The 24,597-nt window shown below is 44.0% G+C and overlaps 1 protein-coding gene across 6 annotated transcripts in view; it reads right to left on the bottom strand.

Moving 5' to 3' along the window:
- DENND5B (DENN domain containing 5B) overlaps window positions 1-23,112 on the bottom strand; it is a 105,015-nt gene extending 81,903 nt beyond the window's left edge. For all 6 annotated transcript variants that reach the window (XM_039708171.1, XM_039708167.1, XM_039708170.1 and 3 more), the window contains exon 1: window positions 22,960-23,112. In XM_039708171.1, the coding sequence (XP_039564105.1) occupies window positions 22,960-23,071 (112 nt within the window). In that variant the 5' untranslated portion in view covers window positions 23,072-23,112. The remainder of the gene's footprint in view (window positions 1-22,959) is intronic.
- Window positions 23,113-24,597: the final 1,485 nt, after the last annotated feature.

Below are 24,597 nucleotides of genomic sequence, written 5' to 3' on the forward strand. Positions count from 1 at the left end.
CTGCTCGGAGGTGAAGATCTGCTGAACCCTCAGCCAACCACAACACAAAACCACAAATTAAAATGGGACCTAGAGGCCCTTTTAGCTCTTCCCAGAAGGATTCTGGGGACCCTATGAGGAATTTTTTACAGGCAAGCCCAAATTAGAGGTCTATAAAAATCCACATGTATATTTCATTGGCAGACATGCAAAAAACACCAATCAAAACTAAGTTTTGCCATACCAAGCTGCTTCCTGTAAGACTGAGACTGTCTGTTGAGAAAAGCTGCATAACAAATGAATTGGATAAAATGAATACATCAAAGATCAACATATTGATGGACTCATTTGGAAATTAATTAAATCCATACTGATGAGTCCAGCATTTTGTTTCAGCCAGTTTTGTGGAGGAGGGCAGCTTTGATTAACGTAATAATTGCGCTGAACTTCAACCTGCTTAATATTTTATTTCTTCATATTCTTGCCTCTGTTTGAAGGACCATGGTTTGTTAATCATGAGTAACTATGCACTGAGGGACTGCTGTACCACTTGAGACAGGTTTCCAAGAGGGCAGGGTACACCAACTCCCTTTTGGGGCAATCCACACACTGCTGCTACAGTTTATTAGCCCACTGGAGAGTTCCAGCATCTTCCCAAACTGGAACAGTTTCCTAATATTGTGTAAAAGAGCCATAAGCATATACTTCAAAAATGCCAAATCTGCCTGCTTTAGGAATCTTCAGAAAGTTAATCTGGCAGTCTCAAGGAAGCAATCCAAATAACATCCTCCTCTCTCTCGCTTCCAAAAATACCATCAGCTCTGTTGTTTTCCTCCGCCTCTAAACTGACTAAACCATTTCCTAAAATAAGGCTACAACTTCCAATAGAGAGGTCATACAGTGATGGGGATAAACCTCCTCCATCAAACAAACTGAACAAAGTTATATATTCATTATTTCACATGCTGGAGATCATCAGGAAGAGAAGAACTCCGAGTACACAGAGGACAGCAAAACAAAACCTGACTGATTACAGCAGAGAATGAAAATCCATTGCCCATGTCTGTCGTCACAGCACACTGAGCTCAGCAGAGGGATGCACGTGCACACACACACACAAGCTCCCTACTATTTCAGTATGGAAATCAACTTTTCCAAAGGGTTACCATGAAGATGTGTTCCCTGCAGGGGAGTTATTTCATAACACTGTCCATGAATCACACTCCATAGCAACAGCACATACCAGCTATTTGACAAGATGGACAATGCACCTAACCAGGACAGGAATTCCCATGTAAGAGTTAGCCACCATTAGGGGATGACAGAAAGCACTTTGAACCATCTCTGGCATTAGGCTGACTCTTTGGCACAGACGTGGAGATGCAGCACAGAACAGCATCTGTAGCTCAAGCTACTTAATAAACACATGGGATTGCTTGAGTGAGACATCTTAGTTTTTAATTCAGCCTTCTAACAGAATTTAACCCAGTGATACAACACATGGCCACAACTGCAATGAGTTGTCTTGCATTAAATTGGTATGTGTCAAAAAGTAAATTACTTTTCTTCAGAGATGTAGAAAGGTAAAAGAGAAGGCAAAGAGAATGGTAAGACCTTTCTGGGTTAAGTATTGTGAACATGAATTTCACACAGAAGTTCTCTTCTGAAAAGTACCTACTGTCAGAGCAAGTCCTTGGAAGCCTCTTCCACCACACTTCTCCTTGCAAAACAAGCTTAGAGACCCTGAGATAAAAACTCCTTTTTGTTAATACTCCAATACAAGAGCCAAAGATTGCAGGATAAGAAACCTTCTTTTGAAAATTGTTTTTGAAAGAAAGAATTTCAGACACCAGTGAATGGACAAAGATTTTGAAAATTGTTAAAATCTGCTCCATGCTCACTGTGAGATTTTCAGCACGCTAGTTTGGCTAAGACTTTTTGTGCAGTTAAGTGTCCCCAGATAGGACAGTCACAATCAAGTCACACATCTCCCTAGAATTTGCCATGAACATTTGCAGCCCTCCTGTTCCTGCAGCCAGGGCTTGTCAGAGCTGCAGTAACCATCACCATTGCCAACTCAGTCCTCACTCACTGCTCCAGCAGCAGGACAGCTTGTGCAGCCTGCTTCAGAAGCCATCCATCACCTTGCAGAGCTGTGTGGTATCTGCATTGCAACGACGAAGATGATGCAGCCCTGAAAACCACCACCTTGGCTGACAAGACTCTGCCTGCTTGGAAGCTTCAAAGAGAAAGGAAAAAGCACTGCTGTCAGCCATGAGATGAGTTGCTTCTAATTTCAGTGAACCTTTTACAGAACTTGGATGTAACTGAGCTCATGCTTCCACAGCTTTCTGAATAAGCTTGGGGAAATGACTCCCCATCAGAACCATATCACAAGAAAAATGTAAATGCTGTACCCATTTAAGAAATACTGTGATTTTGTCTGTCAGAGGTTTAACATTAGTCCATCTTGTGGCACAAATATACATATATATATATGAGGTAATCCCTATGTGTCATCTATCTCAAATCCTCTTAGAAACATTTATCGAAAGCACTTCCCATTTATGTCTTTTTACTTCTTACCTCATAGATTTTGAGGTATGGATTTTATATTCAGAGCCTTAAGAAAGTTAAGAACATTATCTTGACTTATTAACACACGTAGAAACAGACAGACAGAAAAAGACCGATTTGTTGTTTCACATTTCCACAACTTTCTGTTAGTGGACCAAGAGACAGAGTGAGGGAAAAAGATGCCAAATTTTCTCCTATTAACATAAGTGAAAAGTTTGAAGAAATTTAGACGATCACTCCTGGTGGAACATTAGGACCTGTGGAATAATGAGGCTCTTCCACAAGCATTAGAATTGATTGCTATAAACAAAAAAGTGTCACTGCATATTCTTCATGTGCAAGAGCGCTGGCACCAAATGAAGCAAGCTCCTTCACTCAGATCACTGACTGGACACCTTATGCAAAAGATTACTACAGTTCTGTGATCTGGTGCAGAAAAAATGCACACAAGAAGCTATCAGGATTCCAGGATTCTTCTTGAAGCTGCCCCTATTGGCCATCAAGGTCATTGTCTCTCATCTAGGACAGTCAGAAATATTCAGTGAGTTGCCATTAGCGAGTGGAAAAGGGTCTTAGAGAGCTGGGAGCCTGCAGAAACTTCCTTTTCTAACAAACCAGGTTACCTGGGGCTCTTCTGTGATGGGAAAGAGTAACTTGGTCTGCACATGCATCTGTACACACACACACAGAGTTCCCCACTGACCTGGAGAAAGAACAGCCACCACCACCCTCAGCTTCCCAGGCACTGTGCATCTTGGCTTTGACGTTCAGCCCCCTGAACTCATTGCTTGTGTTTGATAATCTTTCTTGCCTTATAACCTAAAAAAAGCTATCAGGTCTCTTGCTGGTTTTGCTTATGTCTTAAGCTACAGACTTCTTCTCCACAAATTTCTGCAACTTAGCTTTTCCAAACAGTAGTCTGTATTCCAGCTTTAGTGTGCATTTTTACCTCAAGCTTTGTATCTGGGCTATTCTAGTGCAGAGTATCAAATAAAAGTGAAACTTACCTTAAGTTAAAAAAAGACTTTGCTCATTGCCTTCTCTATTCTCGCTTATGGCTTAAGCTACAGACTTCTCCACAAATTTCTGCAACTTAGCTTTTCCAAACAGTAGTCTGTATTCCAGCTTTAGTGTGCATTTTTACCTCAAGCTTTGTATCTGGGCTATTCTAGTGCAGAGTATCAAATAAAAGTGAAACTTACCTTAAGTTAAAAAAAGACTTCTGCTCATTGCCTTCTCTATTCTTCACGCACACACACCCCCAACACCATTCAATTCACTTTAAAGTCATTTCCTCTGTGTCCAACAGAAGCACACATCATCATCCTTAATCCAGGGCACAAATCTCACACACCCACAGGGGCACACCCACAACCACAGATAAGCTACATCACTCTTCCTCTTGCTGCATTAAATTCCTCCTTTTTGTTAGGACATCTTACTAATCACCATTTCAGCACAAACAGAAAGCTCTCATTCCAGGGCTGGGAAAACAAACCCAGCAGAGAGTCTGCCTGTTTTCTCAAGGAAGTGACACAGTCTTCTGTCTTGCTCAGCTGGTGGAAACCGAGCTTGCTTTTCAGAGGCATCTCAAATGTATTTGAGTATTATATTCAAATATACCTGAAAAACTGAGGTCTTGGCCTTTTTTACCTTAAGAACTTTGAAGAATTGGCATTTACCCTGAACCAGAGCAGCATGCATTTGACAAGGTTATTAAAACAATCTTCCTGCTCAGGCTTGAGCCTGTGCCCTCCAATTTCCTTCTCCACCTCAATTTATCTTCCTCCAATTGAAATCACTGTTACAGCAGATGAGGTTTATCAAGTTTATCAAACAAAAACAGCAGCTCCTACATCCAAATGAACTCAAATGGAAGGCATTCATTTGCACACCACTCCTTCCCAATTCAAGTAACAACTAATTTGGTAGGATGTGAGCTCCCCACTATCTCACCAGGCAGCCTGGGACTGCTCATCACTGAACTGGTTCAGAACCATCCATTTGTGTGTGCAAATGACTGCAGCCTCCATAGCCAATGCTTTCATTGCCTGTACAAATAACACATTTTTTCCAGTAGACTGCAGGAATGACAGAACAGAAAGCTCCTTAGGACCTACAGTCAGTGCCACATCAGGACTTAAATTTAGGATTTAGGCTCCTCCACTATAACCCTTATGCTTCCAGACAAAAGTAATGCTCCTTTGCAATGGTATGTAAAAACTCTGCTTTCCTCCTGCAGCTCCCAACTGATCTGAGTTTTCAAACTCCTCCACAGAGGCTTGCTCAGATCAGATGCACTCTCCAGAGCACAGCTTGTCTTGCACAGGCACCCTCCCAGGACAGCGCTGAGTGCACACACAGACCTCTGCAGGGAAGAGAATCCCTGCAGAACACAACTCATTTTTTTGTGTTGGACATATGCCAAATGTCCCAAATTGACTCAGGAGGAGGAAATGACCATCACCACCAGGTCAAGAAGGCATTTCAGTGCTGACTTTCCAGTTCACACAGCATTTGCTCAGCATTTTTCATCACTTCTCTGCAGCTCTGCATGCTGCTGACTAGCAAAGGCAGGGGTTGAAACTGCTATGCCAGGGCTTGTTCCAGCTTGGCAAATTCAATTAAGTACAGCAGAAAAAGTTCTCCTCTGATAGAGCCAAAGATTCTTTGGCTAAGCTGACTAAATCAACTGCTGTTTCTACAAATGACAATCCCACCATTTTCCCCTCACTCTTCAGAAGTTTATTCCCTGCAACTCCCTTTTTATTTTTTTTAAGGTGTAGAAAATACAAAGACTACACAAAAAAGATACTGATAGATACTATACCTACCACGTCAATAAATTTGATAGCTCCAAAGCTGCGGTATATACACATTGCCAAAAACCTGGAGTCCACAAATGGACTATAAGGAACTTCTTGGCTTCTCAAACTCAATACTCATTTTTAGATATGATCATAACACAGCTACCTAGAAGTACTTGGTGCAAATTTTTCTTAAACAAAACCCTTTCAATTTTTATCTGATCCTCTTAAGCTAATGACTGCACTTCTGTGAAGCTTCTGTGTCACTTTGTATTTTAGTGAGAATCAAGAAAGTCTCAGCTTTGGAAAATTAAAATTAACTGAATAAAAATCATGGGCTTCCTCAACCATATTTCAAGGGTCCCATATAGGTGTTGGGACTTGACACCATGGCACTCCTGCACCTAAAAGGAGACAGAAGTTTTTCTGCTGCTTGAAAGGAGTTTAGAGGTAGCTGGAGAGGCTCACTCCTGAAACATCTATTTGATGATTGAACTGTTGTCACATCTCCAGAGAAAACCATCAGCATCAGCTATTCAAAGCTGTCTAGATTGCATATCTGGACATGACAAGCCCTTCCTTGGCAAACTATTTAAATTCCATGAAACAGCCAGGTTGAGGACCTAAGAAGCCTGAATCAGTAGAAGCAGCCTGTGTTTAGACTGCCTACTGTGGATCAGCTCTCATCTTCATATAAGAGCTGGGTACCCCTCATTTAAATTAATCCTATTGACCAGGAATGCCATTTTTCTGGGCCTCAGGTCTTTGTCAGTAGCGTTTTCCACCCTTCAGAGGAAAATTGGCAGAGGGACAGGCTATCGGCTCCTGCAGCAGAAAGCTCAGCACAGAACCAGGCCACCACATCAAAGACAGTCATTTACTCCTTTAATTCCCTCCAAAAAAAAAAAAAAAGAAAAGAAATCCTCTTTTCACTGCTGCCTGCACAGCACTGGCTCAGGCACAGTGCTGTGAGGAGAGCCAGGGCAGGGAAGCAGAGCTGGTTGTGCTGCTTGCCAGCTTGATGACTGCGTTTCCTTCTGCCCAGCAGGGCAGGGAAGCCACCAAGCCCCTTCTCTCATGCCAGCCCCCAGCACCAAGCCACTTGCCAGGGCTGGGAGCAAGTCTGGAAAACAGGTTAATTCCAGGAACAGCCCAAAACACAGCACTTCAGCAGTAGGAGTGCCATGCAGCCGGCCAGCTCTCTGCCAGTGGCTGGCAAACGCTGGTTTGCTGGAGAGTGACAAGATGCCCAGGATGTCTGCAAAGGCAAGCCTTGGGCTGCTGTGTTTGGGGGCAAAGGGAAGGTGCTAGCTTCCTTTGGCTGCCACCACAGCCTTAATATGACATTCAGCAGCAGCATATTAACTCCCTTGTCACAATACAGCACTTGCAGCCCTATTTCTGGTGACGCTCCTGTATACCTACACAGCCACAGCAGCCACACCAGTCACTCCCCTTAATAAAATAGAAAAATGCACTGGAAGAGTGTTAGGAACACTAGGAGAGCAATGGGCTAAATAAATGGGCAGGACCAGAATCCAGGATCTCTTTATGGTGCTGGAGGACTTGTTCATCTCCAGCTATAAACAAGAAAGCAAATGTGACTAATAAAGCCTCTGCAGTTAAGTCCTACAGCAGGATGCCTTCCTGCCCTCCAGACCTGGATTGTGCAGCTCTGTGCTTCCTCCAGTAGTTATACATAGAAACAATCCACTAACAGGTTAACACACAGCACATAAATAGACCGCATTTGTCAGCGTGTCTAAGCCCTACAGGTCGGCTGGTCACTTTATTTAGGATACTGCAGCAGACTCACTGCAGGAAAGCAGGAATTTCCACTCTGGATTATAGGGGCAGAATATGGTCAGCTGTTTTTCTGCTGTTTTTAAGGGAGCATAAAACAAAACTTCAGCACAAGAGAAAAACCAAATGAAAGCTGAAAATTATTTCTTCTCCAATCTGTGCCTTATATGCTGATGTAGCAGAATAAAGGCAAACAACCTGAATGCAGCCAGATGTTGCATTTCAGAGTTTGGGTGGGGGCTGAAGAAAAGAATAGAACCCACTCCAGGGATCAGTGCATGCATTCTGAAATACAAATATTTTAGAAGACGCCAACACATCACTAATGCTACTTGGATGCTCAGCTTGCCTGAGGGAGGGTAAAAGGCAGTCCTGCTATTAATAAACTGTGTTTAGTTCTGAAATTTAAAGCTCAAAAGGACACAGCAGTTTTCAAGAAAAAGACCCCAACTTTTTCAGCATGCAAGCTGCATCACTTCTCCACCAAAACTTGCTTTTAGAAACAGATGGCAGCCTGCAAGACCTACAAATCCTTTGTCTGGAGTGGCAAACCAGGCCCTATTGCCCATCAAAGTCAACCGTCACATTGTGAAGCACTGACCCTAACAAATCCATTATGTTTCTTTCTACCACAACGCTAAACCAAACAAAATGAGTCAGACTTACTAAGAAAGGGTGAGGGATTTTAAATCCCTTTCCCCACCATCCCTGCAAAAATAAAGACAAAGGGGAGAGTCTGCATTGACCCTCCACTGATGAGCCCTGCCATGAGAGCTGCCCCTTTGGGCCAGGCTGCCCGAAGGAGGATGGATTTGGGGTTGGAGCATTTATACGGCAAAGTGCAATGGCTTTGGGATCAGCACGCTCTGTCAGTCAAACTACCCACACAGGCAAAAGTGAATACCCCAAGCAGGAAAGAAAAGCCTTTATGCTGGCTGAATAATTAGGTCTGATGTGCTTTGTAGTTTCTCAGCCCTCCCTATCCAGCTCTGCTGAAGTGCTGAGCAGATAGAGATGGGGAAAGCTCTTCACAGGTACTGCAGGGAAGAGAATATAATGTTTTTTCTTGTCTGCCAACTGAATTCAGGCAATGTGAAGACACAGGAGCTCATAACAAAAAACTGCTATCTTCAGTCAAAGGAGAAAACAAAAGAGAAGCCTACTGAGGTGGTGATGGATGAGGCGATGATGTGGAAAGGATAGAAAAGCCTTTTCCCTGCTATGGCTATTTGGTGCATCTTGACACACAAAAGGAAACACCCATCAATGGTACTCCCAGCAGACACCTCGCAGCAAGCAATACTTTTATCAAAGAAAAGATCTCTCTCAATAGCAGTGGGTCCAGTTTATGAACAATTCACTTTCAAATTTTCAAATCACTTTCATCTCACATATCAAAAAAACAAGAGGCAACGAGAAAGTCAGCATCCTCAGAGCAACAGTTTGGTTGGATTCTTCACACCCTCTTAAAAATTGCTCCCCATCCCCCTCCTTTACTGGTTTTCTTCAGCATAAAACAATCTCTCAAGGACATGGCAACAACGACACTGAAATTCAAAGCATTGAGATCAAACACATGAAGCTGACGCTCATTACGGCTAAATTATGTCACCTATCCAAAGGCTCAAGCTTATTATTTAAGACAATACAACAGTCATTAATCACAGCCATTGTGTACTGCTCGAAAGGCGTCTAGAAAGCTAAAGAATACAATGGAGATTTATTATGCTACAGCGCCAGATTTAATTACATGGTTTTCTCCTCAGCATCGCGCCACTTGTAGTTCACCACCTGTTTGCACCAGAGGGCCTGAAATAAAGACGTGCTGCCCTTGCAGCCAGGCACGCAAGAGAAGCTTGTGCTGCACTCTCCTGTGGCTGCTGTAGCAGAACAGACCATTCTGGGGGACGCTGGCAGCCAAATCACTTGTGCTGAGCTACTGTTTTCCTTTCAGAGTTTTAAATTTCCAGCTCCTTTTCATATACGTGCACATGCAGAAAAAGCACACCCTTGAGCCCATGAGCAAGGAGAAACAGGTTGCTGTCTTCTTCCTGAAGCTGCAGCGCGAAGATCCGTGCCCTCGCCACCACAACAATGTATTTAAGCAGTATGTCTGTCTGCTGGCAGCCCTCTGAGTTTGCATTTTCTGCTATAAATATTTAATGTAGAAGAACTGCTCATGTTACCCACTTCGACCAAAGTGTTTTGACAGCCATGCTCACCACATGACAATGATGCTCTATTTAACACTGCAGCTGCAGACAGCAGGATTTGGTTTCAGTTTTATACAATATCATGAAACTGATGACCTCCTACAAATAAACCACTTAATACATTTTTAAGGAGCCGAATTTAAATGCATTAGCAAGACAATTGTCAGTAAGCCACTACAAGAAAGAAAAACAGAAACTTAATTCCTGAATGTAAAAACCTGCTTAAAATTAACTGCAATTTCTTTCTTATTAAACCTATTCAGACAGTGAAAATTAAAGACAATCTAGTCTGCAAAAACTAAGTAGCTTCCTGAAACTGTTTCTCTTATAGCTAGAATAATTCCCAAACTTTCCAGACCACATCTTGTCATCAGCCCTCAGAGGCCTCTACACACTTTTACCAGGCAGTTAATTGAATACAGACAGAAGATGATGATGGCTCAGTAGATCCCCCAAGGGAGGTTTGGTCCCAGCCTCTCTCTAACATAAAAAGACTTAGCATGGTCTAGCAGCAACTAACCAGGAGTCAGTATTTCACATCTGAAGACAGTAACATGTTTTCAAGTAAAGAAAAGTCAGGGAAATAAAAAGGCTTAAGTAACCCAGCCAGACAAATAGCTCTGCTACTGTTAGTTATGCAGAAAGGCACTTCAACATGGAATCACCTAAGCACAGTTTGGAAAAAAAAAATGTAATATAACAGCGAGAAACTGAGTCAGCAATGTTTATCCTTCCCCACATCCCCTGGCCCCCAGGGGTCGTCTCAGTTACCCAGGGGCTCATTAATGCATTCATCTGTTACAAGCTTGCTGGAAGCATGGAGCAATGCCACTTTGGTGTGAGCAGATTAATCAAGAACAGATTGCCAACCTTCCACTGCAAGGCAATACCATCTCCTTCTAGGCTATTTCAGCAGGCAGATTCAGCTGGATATTGTCATTTACTTCCAAGATAACTCATAAATGCTAAGTGATTAGCCATCCCTTGCAGCATCTTTTATTGGAGTTACTCAAAATTTAATGCACTTAATACAGTTTTATGACTCCTAATGCATCATTAGCACTTTAATATATCAGACTACAGATTTTCATTCTTGACAACATCATCAGAAAGGTCAGAATAGCATTTTAGAACAATAAAGCATGAGGATGAGCTGGTTTGTTCTTGAATGTAGGAAGGGGGAAGATACAAAAAGAAAAAGATAGTAAAAAACTCTCTTCCCCAGCATGTTCTGCTTCTGCATCTCCCATTCAGTATATTCTGAAAAAATACAGAAGTGTTTTTCCATAGACACACCTCTGGATGCAATAGTACCAACATAGTCAAGCTCCTACATCCTTTCATTGAGGTTGAGGAAGGACTTGGACCCTCAAACAACCATCTGAGAACTGCTCTTTATTGCCAAACATAGCTTTGTTCCCAGAGCCTGTTATCACACTGTAGGAGCTGAGACTGAGCAAGGAGGACTAAGAATGATGGCTTTAGTACAGCTGTAGGTTTTCACAGGTATGGGTGAATAGCATTAGGAATTATGCAACAGGATAGCAGGACAGAAATCATGGTCCTCTCATCCGCAGCTCCTTTTGCTCACACAGACCTGCTAGCTTCAATAGTCCTTCCTTCCTTCCCCCTCAATACCAGGAGTTACCTCTGCTCCCCACCCCACCAGATGGGCAGGAGGCAGCACATGCTCAGCTGGGATCCCACTCTGGGGCTGCCAATTAGCCTGCCAGGACACCCTCATGGAGGGGCCTCCCTTGCTTTAGAAAGTGCTGTTGCTTTTCCTGCAGCCTTTGTACTATTGTCTTGCAGCATATGTCACAGTTGAGATGGCCCCACAACACACAGAGTATCACCAGACAGTTTCAGAAGGCTTTAAGCACTTGCCCAAACAGAGTAACACCATGTCACTGCAGAAGGCTGCAAGCATCCACCCTTCATGTTCTTTAGCCCAGCCTTTTACAGTCTTCATCTTACATGCTTTACACCTGTGTGCCATCTGTTCCCTTTGGTTGGTGGCTGGTCAGTGCACCTTGGCACTCCTTGTCTCATGACCTTCAATGCTGCTCACCTGTCCTGCACAGCTGTAGCCATTGGGGATGAGGCTCGGCTGCAGCCCCACTCCCAATTACCACAAACTGTGCACCTACACTATTGAAAGGTTAATTAGGATCCCTGCTCTAGCTGCAGGGACTTCACCAAAAAAATCCACTTTCTTTTCCATTCCATCTCTGACAAAATTAAATTGACATGTGCGCTCAGAAGTTGGTAGATAAGACTGGGGGGAGGATAAGATCAGTTGGGGGGGGTGGTATTTTAACTTTTTTTTTAATAAAAAGGAAACAAGCCTGGTGTGATCATGTTATCAATCACTCAAACTGAGTTTTGAGTGTGATAACACTGCACTATTAACAACACAGATGGTCTCCTGCTTAGTTAGCATCAGCTTCCCATTTGAGTTATTCAGTGCATCACAAGCAGTGCTGGGACACAGTCAGAAGTCATTGTCACAAAGTGCTGACAAAATATTAACCAATAACTGAAACCCAATACTGATTTTGAATTGGAGATAGCTTTCAGGTCATTATCACCATCATATTTGATCTGTATCTTGGACACGTCGTCGCTGCAATGACTGCTCTGAGTGATGCGCTCTCAGCTCTGGGACAGACCTAAATCTGTGCCTTTTCTCCCTGGTTCCTGGACAAATGGCTCTCCCAGTGCCAGCAGGGACCTGAAGGCAGGAGCATGAATACATCCAGGCCCCCGGACAAGATGTTTTGTCATTCTTATTCCCGCCGAAAGCACAAGAGCTGAACTAATTGGGGCCCCGAGCTCCTGGGTCACAGCCAGGGCACCCACGCCAGGGACCTCGGCTCTTTCTCACCTGCTGACAGGGACAAAGCAAGGCTGAGGGGCCTGAGCTCATTAAGGCATGGTTTTCATGGGAAGTTCAGCCCACATGAGGCTGGAAGGATATTTTTTTTTGGGGGGGGGGGTTTGTTTTGGTTGTTGTTTTTTCTTAACAGTGTGTTACGCTGAGCAAATTTCAACAGGGCTCTTTCTTTCCCCGCTCAACTCACCACCCTGTGGGCAGCTCCAAGGAGAAAGAAACGAAGACATGGGCATAGAAATGACAGTAAGTTATTACCCAGAACTGCTATTGTGAAAGTTAGTATCTCCCATCACCATTCCCCTTTTGCTAAGTGCAATAGCAGACCACGATTACAGATGCCTGAGCCCATGCAGATGTTCCTATTTATACAGGAAAAAAAATGATTACTTAATAGCATTCCCTAAACCAGGATTCCTTAATTCTTAGTCATTCCCAAATTTCAGACACAAACACTAGACAACACATCCCTGCTTGAATTAAGAGAGTCAAACAACATCTGCTATCATACTCACTAAAGCCAGAAAGAGTCAATATATTTGCAAATATGTTGTAAGAGAAACCTATCTTGAACAGCATCATCTTGGGAAAAGGCTAAACACCTAATCCATCCATGCTGAATAGCTGCTATCCTGATTTCCAGAGATAAATGTTCTCCCTTAATAGATTCATAGCAATAGTAGTTACAGACAAAGGCTGACAACCCCAAAAGGGGTGCATTAAAGACACTGTAATATCATTCTTCCTGGCCTTGATATTTCTGCAGTGCTTACAAGGCACCACATACAGCAAAATACACCCTTTACACACATCTACCATCAGTCATTTTTATAAAGCACCTGGCAGTTTTCAAACAATGTGAGTCATGACCAACTTTTAATCTTCACATCATCACAAAATTTTAGGGGGTTGGGTGTTTTTAGTGTTTCTGTTAGTTTTGTTTGGATTCTTTGGGTTTGGGGGTTTTTTTAAAAAAAGTGGGAATTCTTCCTCAAATATTTGGTGCTGTGTATTTTCATACAGCTATACTGGAAGAATAAAAGTGAGAAAGCTCAAAATCTACATTACAAAAAAGTCCCATTCCAGAAACAGTGCAGCAGCCCTTTATCTCTTCCACACCAGCCAGCATCACAGCTGAAAGAAAGTCTGTGTTAACAGAGCTGGTGTTTTGTTTTAAAGCATAAAATTGTTCTTCATTTTAAATTCACATCAGAGTATTGCACAGCATAAAACAAACAAGAATACCAAGTGGGAATGCTGATAGAAAAATAGTATTGTGTGAATAACTAACTCATCAGCAAATCCTCCCCTCCCTCAACAATGAAAAGCCAAATATTTATTCAATTGCATATTGCATTCTTTGCTCAAATACTTCATAATTTGAATTTAAAACAACAAATCTCAATTTTCTTTCCTGAGCATCTCAGGGGAGACCAGAGCGCCCAGCAGAAGGTATTTACACATATCTGACTGGATTAATCTCGGCAGCAATCTGGAGAAAAAGCAGGAGAGGGGGGCTCTTACATGATTTAGACCCTCCAGGCAGGCTCCAGGTCAGTGAGAACACAGACTGCAGAACCTGACAGACACCTGAAGTCAGTGTAAGCAATACCTATTTGGACCATGACAGCAGCATCCTCTTCCAGAAGGCTCCAGCTGATTCCAGATGCTGGTCAGCCCAAAGCAGGATGCTTGGCCCATCTAATCAATATTTCATTGAGGAATTGCCAGATAAGCGAGTTCTGGGTTTCATTGTTTCATTACTGAGAGCTCAGCCCTCTTGTGTTTCAGTCACAAGGGACTCAAAGCACCTCTGACACCTGGGCAGCCCCGTGTAAGGAGCAAACGTGGTGATAGTTGATTTTCCCTCGTAACTCCAGTTCCTGCTCCCACAGGTGACATGGCATGGCACCGCGTGCCACCGCATGCCAATCCGCTTGTACGTGCAAGCAGCTCTGCATGGAAATGAGCAGAGGTTTATAGAGATGCTGAGGGGAAAATGCAAATTTATACAAATAATTTCAGTCATCCGTGAAAAGCAGCAGCCACTACACACCCATGACAGTTGAGCTTGGCTCTTTTTTTGTTTAATCCTGTCATTGTTTACACAGAATGGTGTTTCAGATTAAGCCCCCTTACCCTTCCACATGTTAAGTCTTTAACATGACAAGAGAATACCAAGAAGGGGGTGGACAGAGGATACTTCTGGCTTTCATGCTGTGCAACTTACCACTCACACAGATTCAAAGCATGATTTGACTCCATATCAAGCTTGATATAAAGCTCACTAGGTTTTCTTTTAAGTGCTACTAGATCCCAGAATTATTATTGCAATTTGATGGTTAAAATGACTTTAAAGCAAACTCAAATTCATGCTCCAGGGTGAGGGGGGGTGCTTACTGTACAAGACTGACATATTTAAACATTGCCTCTAAACACAAACCAAGAACAGCTGACATGTTTGTACGAAATTATGAAGGCTGTTCTCCAGTGAGAGAACCAGATTTCTTTACAGATTCACTAAAACCAAACCCCTCACTCCAATATCATATTCTAGTAAGAGTTAATTTTTGTACCATCACTTGAAGCAGGTCACTGAGATCTGGCAAAGTACTTCAAACTACAGACTCTTCCCACTCCTATTCCTCTTTCCCATGGAATACTCTTCTCATTTCATTCTTCAAGCATCTGCTTGGATGTTTTGATGTTATTTTTCATGGCTTGGGTAGGCATGGAGGTAGAAGCAAAACCTCAGACCTCAAAGAAGAATGGCTTCATGTTTTCAGCCAGGCATCTCCACCAAGCCTAGGACACCCTAAGGAGAGAATCTTCAGCTGATCAGACAGCTGATTAAAAATTATCTTTGACTCCAAGCAACAAAGCACAAATGGAGTTGTTTATATTTTCATACTGGTAAGGTAACAATTTCTTCCAGCCATGCCTATATCCAACACCTCAGTGGTCTATCACACATTAGTCATCTCCCCTGAATGTTGCTTTTACTATGATGACCCATCACCATTTCTTCCCTAATTACTTTTGGGATTATCTACATGGTTAATGTGATCAAAAAACCACAGTGAAGGCTTACTGTTTCCTGACCAAATTTGGTTTTCCTCAATGCAATTTTTCCTACTGTATATATTTTTGCTATTCGCTGGTTAAGAGGTAGATAATGAAAAAAAAAAACCAAGAGAACAACAAAAATTGTGGGCTATTTATAGTCATGAGCTATATAGAGATTCATGTATTCCACACAGTTCCTCTCCATGCACACCAGAGATGGCTCAAGAACAAACTCTTTCCACATATATAAGTGGTCCTACATGATCTCAAACAGCACCAGCCAAAGATCACAGCATTAACTGCATAGAAGTGCACACAATGTTCGTTTTTTTTCCCCTTCATTCACATTTCTCCTTGACTCCAGCCCTCATTGCAACAGACCAGAACTGCAGCAGGAGTGTGCCAGCCACATACCCAGCGCCAGCCCATAGAGAGCCTTTGTGGGCTGTACACTTGCCAGCATGTTTTAGGGACGAGCTGGCATTAAGGACAACTTGATTAGCCCATGACAAGCAGGTGAAAGAAGGCAGGCAAGAGAGCCCTGACGGCTTACGTGCAGCTCAGCCTCTCCTGAAGCAGCTCATTTTGGAGTTATTCCTACATGGAGCTCTGCATTGGCACAGGCAGGCTGTAGGAAGGGTGTCAGGGCACTGGCACAGCTCCTGCAGCACTGGGAAATGGCTCTGGCGAGGACACGGGAAAACAGCTGAGCAGAGAAATCAATATTACAGTCACGCACCGCCCTGAGCAATTCTGACATATTTATGGTTACTGCTCTTCCATTTGCAGAGCGGTGGGCATCGCCTTCCCCCCGATGCCACCATCCTCCCCCTGAGGATCAGGACAGAAATGGACACCAACACAGGAGCTGCTCCTCCCCTGGGCAGGACCTTGACCTCAGGCTCACACCACCACGTCCATACCCTCCCCACCAACACACGGCCGTGCTGAGCGCGATCCGGCGCTGCCGTGCTCTCTGGGATGTGCCAGGTTTGTCTCCCAGAGCTCTGTGTCCCCGGCACGGGCTGTGGGCCACGTTTGTCTCCCAGGGCTCTGTACCCCAGGCACAGGCTGTGGGCCTGGGATCCCATCTCTCCACAGCCACTGCCCCACTAAGCCGCCAGGATGGGGCCAGCAGTGACTTCAGGCTGCTGCGCAGGAACAAGATTAGGGCAGGATTTAGGTCGTTCTTATAAAGGACAGCGGCTCAGCCATTCTGCCTGGCACTGCTTTGATTACTGCTGCAATTACAGTGCGGGAAGGAAAAGGGCTGCCTCCTGCAATACTGACAGGGCAGTTCCTGGGATGCTCACTGAAAAAGCCCCCTCACGTACACCATCACACCTTCTTCTTCTCTGCTACTGCAACAGCCAAGCAGCCTCCGAGCATGCAAGAGGCTTTAGTCTTTCTAAGTGGAAATCAAAACAGCAGCTTATCTGGCAAGCAAAGTACAAGAAATTCTCTTTCATTTAGCATTAGTGAGTCAGTGCTATTGATAGGAATAATGATGTTTTTCCAACCCAATCAGTACCTTATTTTCAAAGGAATACAGTAGAAAAAACTTAGATGAAGGCAAATGTATAGCAGCATAATCACATCAGGGCTGGGCGAGCATTTAAATCCAGCATTTCTCTGGCATATATACAGACAGAGAAGGAAAGTGCTATTGCTGAAACACAGCAATACATCACAGCCATCAGCAATTCCACAAATGGTGTGTTATCCAAGCCAGCAAGACAGTCACTCCTTATTAAAGGTTTATTGTAACTGGAGATCATACTTATCAATAATATTGACAGTTCTTTATAAAAAGCACTGATTCATTTGGCTGCAGAAATCCTCCTATAGGAACTAAGTCTTTAATGCATAATTCAGACTTTTTTAAAATAAAATTGAAATCTTTGTGGTATTACAGTTTCCCCCAATAGCAAAAAAAGAAGAATGAACCATTACAGCAATTATCCATGCCACCACCTTTGAAGATATAGAAGAGCGCAGAAACATTTCTGTTTCAGCATCCAATTTGGTTTCCCAAAAGCAGGGATTATCTCCATACTCCTTTAACTAGAAAAGCAACACTTCATATATGCAGAATAAGATCTTGTTTCACATGAACAAAATATTAACCCAGCTTAGATTTTTATCAAACAGGTTTCCCAAATGAATACACAGTATATCCCTATTATTATGACAGTTCACAAAAAATGACAGTTACTTCAATAAACCAGCTAGTCCATCCAATCCCTAATCTATGAGACTTGTGTTGTTTCAGCTATCATGTCAAAAGATTTAGTGCTGCATTTGAGCATCACTTCTTAAGGGGGGCGCCAGCTATGGACTTCAATAAGTCCATCCAATCCCTAATCTATGAGATGTGTTGTTTCAGCTATTATGTCAAAAGATTTAGTGCTGCATTTGAGCATCACTTCTTAAGGGGGGCTGGAGAAACACTTGAATTCCATTCCTCCCACAAGCCCTGCAAAGATGAGAAATCCTAAGCAATCAACCTCAACTGCTTCTGAGGAGCAAGTTAAGCTTTGTTAACTTCAACAGCATAAACCATCTCTGCCTCCACTTCACCATTCTCATCCACATCCAGGTTACTTAATCTGGACAATCCCTCCAAAAACGCTCTGTGCACACCTGAAAGTGAAAAGCAAAACTTCTGCAGCCTGTGTTTCATTTGCGTCAGTTGTGCAAGTCATGAACAGGAATCGCAACTGATCAGATATTCCTTGGTAAAGGGAAACTTAGTCTATTTCCAGCAAACCAGGAAAAAATCCAATTGCCTATTTTCAGAAAAGCCATGCACACAAGCAGTTGTATGACTGTAGTAATGCCGCTGCATTTTCTGGCAGCGCACTTCGCGCACAGACTTGGCACGGAGGAAGCGCGAAGGAGAACAGCGCAGGCGGTGGGGAGGCTCTGCGAGGCATGAGCACACAGGTGCCAAGCACACACAAGGACAAAAAAGTCTTTTAGTTTTCTAAAAATAAGAGCCTACGAGATAAGAAGCACAGTTAGCCAGACTGCAGCATGCCCTGTTTGAATTTTAACAATCATTGAAGGGAGATTAATTACCAATATGTGGATATCTTGTAGAGAAACAGTATGAGGTAGAAGAAATGTGCATTTTCCCGAAGACATTCAGCATTTTCAGTGAGCATGACCAGCATCCACTCTCTGCTTTGCTGGCCATTAAAATAAAGAACTTGATCTTAGCAGTAGAGTAATGAAGCTCCCTACAGTTTTCAAGCATACACTGAATAGGACAGTAAGACATTGAATCTTTATACAATGGCCAAAAGTAGACAGTGTAATGTAACATTTACAGTTCATGTGTGGAGAAAAACCCTATAAAAATCTTATAAATCTTTTCACACAGCAATCAGGCAGATGAAACTCCACCAATATTCACATCCTAAGACAGAGGAGGCACCATCCAAGTCCCAGTTCCCACGCTGGCTTACTGCACCTTCTCTTCCTCCAAACTGCACCCACAATGGACCCACCTTCCACTTCAGAACAAAACACCCATCCCTAATTATCTCCCTACTTCCCTTCAGAGCACTAAATTACTTCCCCAATGAAGTATATTTCATGTTCTTTTTAATTGAGTCACATGTGCTCTGGATTTTTCTAAATTGTATTTTGTGACACTCAAACAAGATACTACAAAATTTAACATGCTCCCCAAGCAAATGGTAAAAGCTGCTACAGCCAGAAAACCTTGTGCCCTGCACATAGAGCTCACTATATGAAATTCACATAGTATCACAAAACATATGATAGAAACAATTTAATGAACAATTAGGTCTTCTTGTTAAATGCAATGTTAAATATTGACTATAACAAATTCATTTGAGCACATGCAATTCCAAGGCTGATAGTCTCAAAATGGCTTTACCTGAAAGAAGCAGGCATGAAGAGGAAAGTGAACTGAAATTTGTTTTCCATCAGTCCTGAACATGACAGAAAAACTCCCTCCACCCTACTTTAGTGGAATTCAACAGAGCATTGAAACCAATACTGAAATTTTCATGCTATTTCACATCAAATACCCTGCTTTTATGACCTCTCCAACTATTAAATGCCAAGAAATCCTTAGACAGTTTCCTCCTTCAAATCCCTGGAAAGGGCCTGGAAAAGAGTCCCTGGGGAAAAACGAAAAGCTTGTGTTTTTCCTCTCCATCCTTGAGTGAAAGTTTTGTGATAAGGGCCACAAGTGTTTTGACAACATCATAATCTACACACAATTTTGCTGTGTGCCTGGATACACTACCAAGTTGAGCAATAGGTAAACAGCTTTTAGCTGTCCAAAATTAGTCCACTTAAAAACCCCAAATCAGCCATCTGAAGAGCCAGCTGTGGAGCAACGCATAAAAAAAAAAAACTGCACCAGAAAATATCGTACATGCAAAAGACAAAAAAAAATCTAAGCAAAATGAACTGTTTTCTTGGTGGAAAATTCTCATCTACCAAGCTTATTTTAAGCCCTGAGCATCCATTCAGTGGAAAAAGAACCATAAACCAGAATATTCTCCCCTAAAAGCATGTCAAAATGTTATACAACCATAAATGTTGATTTTATTTCATTTTCTGCACAAACCTATCAACACTACAAGAATCAGAAAAGCAGTTCTTTGCCCTGCTTTCAATGTTTTCACTGAAACATTTCACTTGTTCATCATCTTGCCTGATGCAGCAGATGAGGATTTTTTGGTGCTTTTTGCTGGTTTTAATTGAAGAGAGTTTTTGTTGAAGGAGATTTTGGGCTTAAGGCAAGGAAAGCCTCCACTCTGGGGAGAGTCCCGGGCTGTCCCCAGCCAAGGCAGGCACAGGTCAGGGAGCTCCAGGTGACGCCAGAGCTGACTCACAGGCAGCTCCTCAGCACACCCTGTACCACGGTGAGCTGCCTGCACATCTGCAGATCACCACCGGCTCCATCTCAAATCCTCAAAGATTTTCTAATTCCTGCTTCTCTCCTCGCAGGAGAGGCCCTGGGGCCTCCAAAGCAGCAGCAGAGCTCCTCTTGTCCCTTCTCCTGCTCTTTGCTCAGCCCCAAGGCAGCTCCATCATTCACACATGGGATGAGCAGGGCGCTTTGTGAACGCTGGCTGCCAAGGGATTCACGGGTTTGGAGATAAGCAGGTTCTTGATTACTTTTTTTCTGCTAAACTGGGGATGATCTGTGCAGCAGCTTAAGTCACAGCAACTTTTCATTGATGCCTTGTGAGTTACCTCAGCAAGCTCTTTAAGCACAAGGACAGCAAGAGGTAGCTATCACAGCTACATAACACTGAATGAACAGGGTCATTTACTTCTACAAAGAATTTTAAGAACATTTTTAGAAAGAATAGCCATTTGTGGGTTTCCTGAGATAGAACAGACTTTCTGCTCCCCCAAGCATCTTTCTCCCCACCCATTACAGCAGAGAATTCAGTTGTAGTACCTTGTTTTTTGAAACCTGTAACACAGACTTCTAGATGGGCTCCCACTACCACAGCAGCATTAGTACTCCCCAAGCTTTAACAGAAATGTGATTTCTCAGCTACATCTCAAAACAGAGTTAATTTTTCCATGGCTGTATTATATTTGTGGCTCACAGCACTCCCTGTTCCTCCCCAGCATTTCCCACTGCTGAGCTCCCAGCTGATAGCAGAAAGCTCGTGTCACGAGTCCCTAAAAATATAACATTGCTCAGTGGCAATGTTAAGTCCCATCATATTTCTGTTACTCCACTTCTTCCTTTATCACATCCCAACCCTCCTAAGGTACTAAGAATGCCTCCCAAACTGGTGTTACCAAAAGTGTTTGTATGTCCAAACCTTATTGCTGGACCTTGCCCAGTTGAAACCAGTTACAAAGACATGGCTTCAAAAATTACTACTTTTGTTAATTTCTCTTTGAAATTATTCACAGCTACATTGTATTTTCTAAATGGGTATATCCTGTATGTGCCAAAATGACTTTCTTTCACTGGAAAAATGAAGAGGGAGATTACTTTAGCTTTGAAATCTGCTTGGTGTTGCTGGAGCAGTTCAGCCAAACCTACTGAATGACCACAGAAGAGAAGCCCTGTAGTCAAGGCACTACACTTGCACAAACCCACCATACTCAGGCTGTCCTTGAGCAGCGCTCCCCAAGAACACAGCTGTGCACCTCCCTGGGAAACAGTGCAAAAACCAGCAAAAGACAACTTGGAAAGTCTGGGTCCATCAGGGAAAGCACAGCCTACCAGCCAACACAGCTTTAAAAATAGTTTCAGATAGATGACTCAAAGTTTAGGTAGCTGAAACCCCAATAGGTCTTACCATGCAAATCAAACCCTGTACACCATCAGCTGGGAGGTGGCTCCTGGGAGTCAGGAGTTTTCTACTAAAAGCAGCAAAACCGAAAACACACAGCTGTGGTCACAAGTACATGTGAAAAAACAAAGAGATGAAAGTACATTTAGCTAATGCTTCAACTTGGGAGTCCCCAGGGCTACCTCCATATAGTAGTGTGTGCTCACTGCCAAGGGTAGAGACTTAGTTACCCTGCCTTGAGATAAGGCTCCTTGGAAAGTTGTTCCTTGGAAACATACGTGCATCCACCCCTTTCACTGCTGACAAAAACATGAACTTCAACCAGTGTACATTGACCAGTGATATAGATCATCGTGTCTTTCTCTTACACAACCAGAAGGCAAGGTACTTCCTGATGCAATAGCTGCAGAGACCTCATTAGGATCCCATCCTCAGGATCCCGCTGCCAGGCAGAGGGGCTCACAGCTGCCTTCAACTCCAGCCACACACAGCTCCTTTGCCTGCAGTGAATGCACGGGAATGGGCAAACATTGGCACTTAAACACTTCCAAACTCGTAACTCCATTAGGAAACGCTTAGCTTCCATGCAATTAAGCCTGAAGTAAAATTTTATATGTAAAAACCTGACTTAGTTTCATTCACATAAACAAAAGTGACATTGAGGAAGAACTGCTGCCTTATGCCAACATAATCAGCTCATATCCAGTCATGAGCCCACCAAAAATAAACATTTTAGAAAATGCATTTGAACCTACAGCAATACTTTTGTTCCTTTTTTTCTATAGGGTTTCTGGGGTAGAGTGGGAAAGAAGAATGCGGGAAGACTATTTCTGAATAGACATAAGGTGCGAATAAACATAAGGAAGATGCGATTCCATTAATATATTCAGTTCTTCCCAGATCCCTCCCCCTCCTTTCCAGTGCAGAGACTGAAGAAAACGCATCTGCCCCGGCAGAAAGCTCGGTCATTCGGCTCTCTCCAATCCGTAACCCCGCGTTCCCTTCTCCTCCAGTGGCACCCCGCGGGTCGCTGCACCCACCCGCCGGGGCTGCCTGTCCCCGCACCGGGCCCGCGGGGACGGCGCATCCCGGCGCCCAAACGCTCCGCACCGCCCGGCGGGAGCTGCCCTCGGGGGGATGCTCCACCAGCCCCTCCGGAGGATGCTTTATCCTCCGAAGTCGCTCCCTCCCCGCGGCTCCCACCCCTCCTCCTCCCCTCCTCGGGGGGAGCAGACATTTTGAGGCAGCGCATCCCGAACGCCGCCGAGCCGCAGCGGTGCGGGCGCGGGCGAGGCCTCCGGGGCGCCGCTCACCTGCCAGCTCGTCGGGCTCCAGCCCGCTCTCCGCGTCGATGCCGCACAGCACGAAGTAGTGGGCGAAGCGGCAGGGCGCCGCGCCGGGCCCGGCGTTGCCGCTCCCGCTCATCCCGCCGGCGCTCCCGGCGCTCCCGGCGGCGGCTCCGTGCGGCGGCGCCGCTGTCAGCTGAGCGGGGCGGGGACGGGCGGGACGCGCCGCGCTGCCCGACCGCCCCCGCGGGGCATTTAAACCCTGCGCGGCCGCCCCCGCCTCGCTCCTGCGGGCCCGGCGTGTCGCCTTTGTCGCCCGTTGTGTGCGCGATCCTTGGCACACGCGATTAAAGCCTCACGCTGCCCCGCGTGCGAGCAGGAGAGGTTGGCTTTATTTAAATAAAGCTGCGGACGGTGCCACTTCCTATCGGGAATGTCTCTCCCCCCCGCCCCAGGAGGGAGCTCCCGGAGCCCCGCTGCCGGAACGGGCCGAGCCCCGCCCGGCGCCCGGGCTGCGCTGAGCGCTTCCTGCGGGAATCCTGCCGCGGGAAACGGCTTCTTCTCCTCCCCAGCCCATTGTGGAAGCAACGGCCACCACCCGCGGCGGATGGCTTTGTGCTGTCTCCATCCCCGCGCTGTGATGGATGGCACCCGTACCACGTTACGGGAGAGCTATTTCTTGGCTACTCGCACTCCGTTTCAAGGCAAAAATCTAAAATGTTGCTTCGTTCCTAGTTTACTTAAGATTTACTAGCCATTCTGCTGCGTCCAGAAATAAGTCAGCATTATTTTACCCCCGCTGCTAGAATCCTTCTCCTTGGGATCACCCGATGCCAAAATACTGGCAGCCCTGTCCGCGAGCGGCACCTACTTTTAAAGGGGCAGAGATTATTCTTTTGACGTTGTAACTTTTTCTTCTCCAAATTGACAAGATCCCCCCATATTTCGATAATTCTGACATCTGGATATCATAATGATATCATATCATTCAGTGTATTCCAGTATTCTGGATATGATATCATTCAGTATTTTCACTTTTATCCTTTTGTTTCATCTGGTTTTTACTCTTGGTCCATGCTACCTGAAATAATTACACTGTCATCATTTTCTTACTGTGGACTCCTATGACCCCTTTATTTTACCTCTTAGCAGTGTGAATCACATATTTTCTTTTTATGGTTTACATTTGTCCTTGTTCAACAAATGCCTTTGATAAGAAAATGCCTACAAGGAAACTGATAAACCATCTACCTTGTGTCATTTTATGGAGGTACATGGAGTAACTGTCTGACCTGGAAACCACCTAGGTCAGCATCTCTCTCTCTCTCTTCATCCCATCAAATTAACAAATTTTATTCCCTTTTACTTCTTAGCTTCCCCTAGTGTCCTAGTGAAAGCAGACAACAGCTAAGCTAATTTTTTTTCCTTCCCAATAACCCCATTTTCCAATATTTTTTTAATTATAAAGAAGACAATCCTCTCTCACAATCTCCAATTCTTGTAGCTGCAGCACTCAGTAACTACCTGAACATTTCTGGAGCTGCAGAGAAATTTTCTGTGAGACCAGTAAATTTCTCGACTTTGCACCAGAGCTAGGTTGTTTTATTTAGTTTGGTTTGTTTATTAACTTGTATGTCTTTGCTTATTCAGCTTTAGGTCAGATGG

This window comes from Passer montanus, unplaced genomic scaffold (genome assembly GCF_014805655.1).
Source record: "Passer montanus isolate IOZ18808 unplaced genomic scaffold, ASM1480565v1 scaffold20, whole genome shotgun sequence".
NCBI lineage: Eukaryota > Metazoa > Chordata > Aves > Passeriformes > Passeridae > Passer > Passer montanus.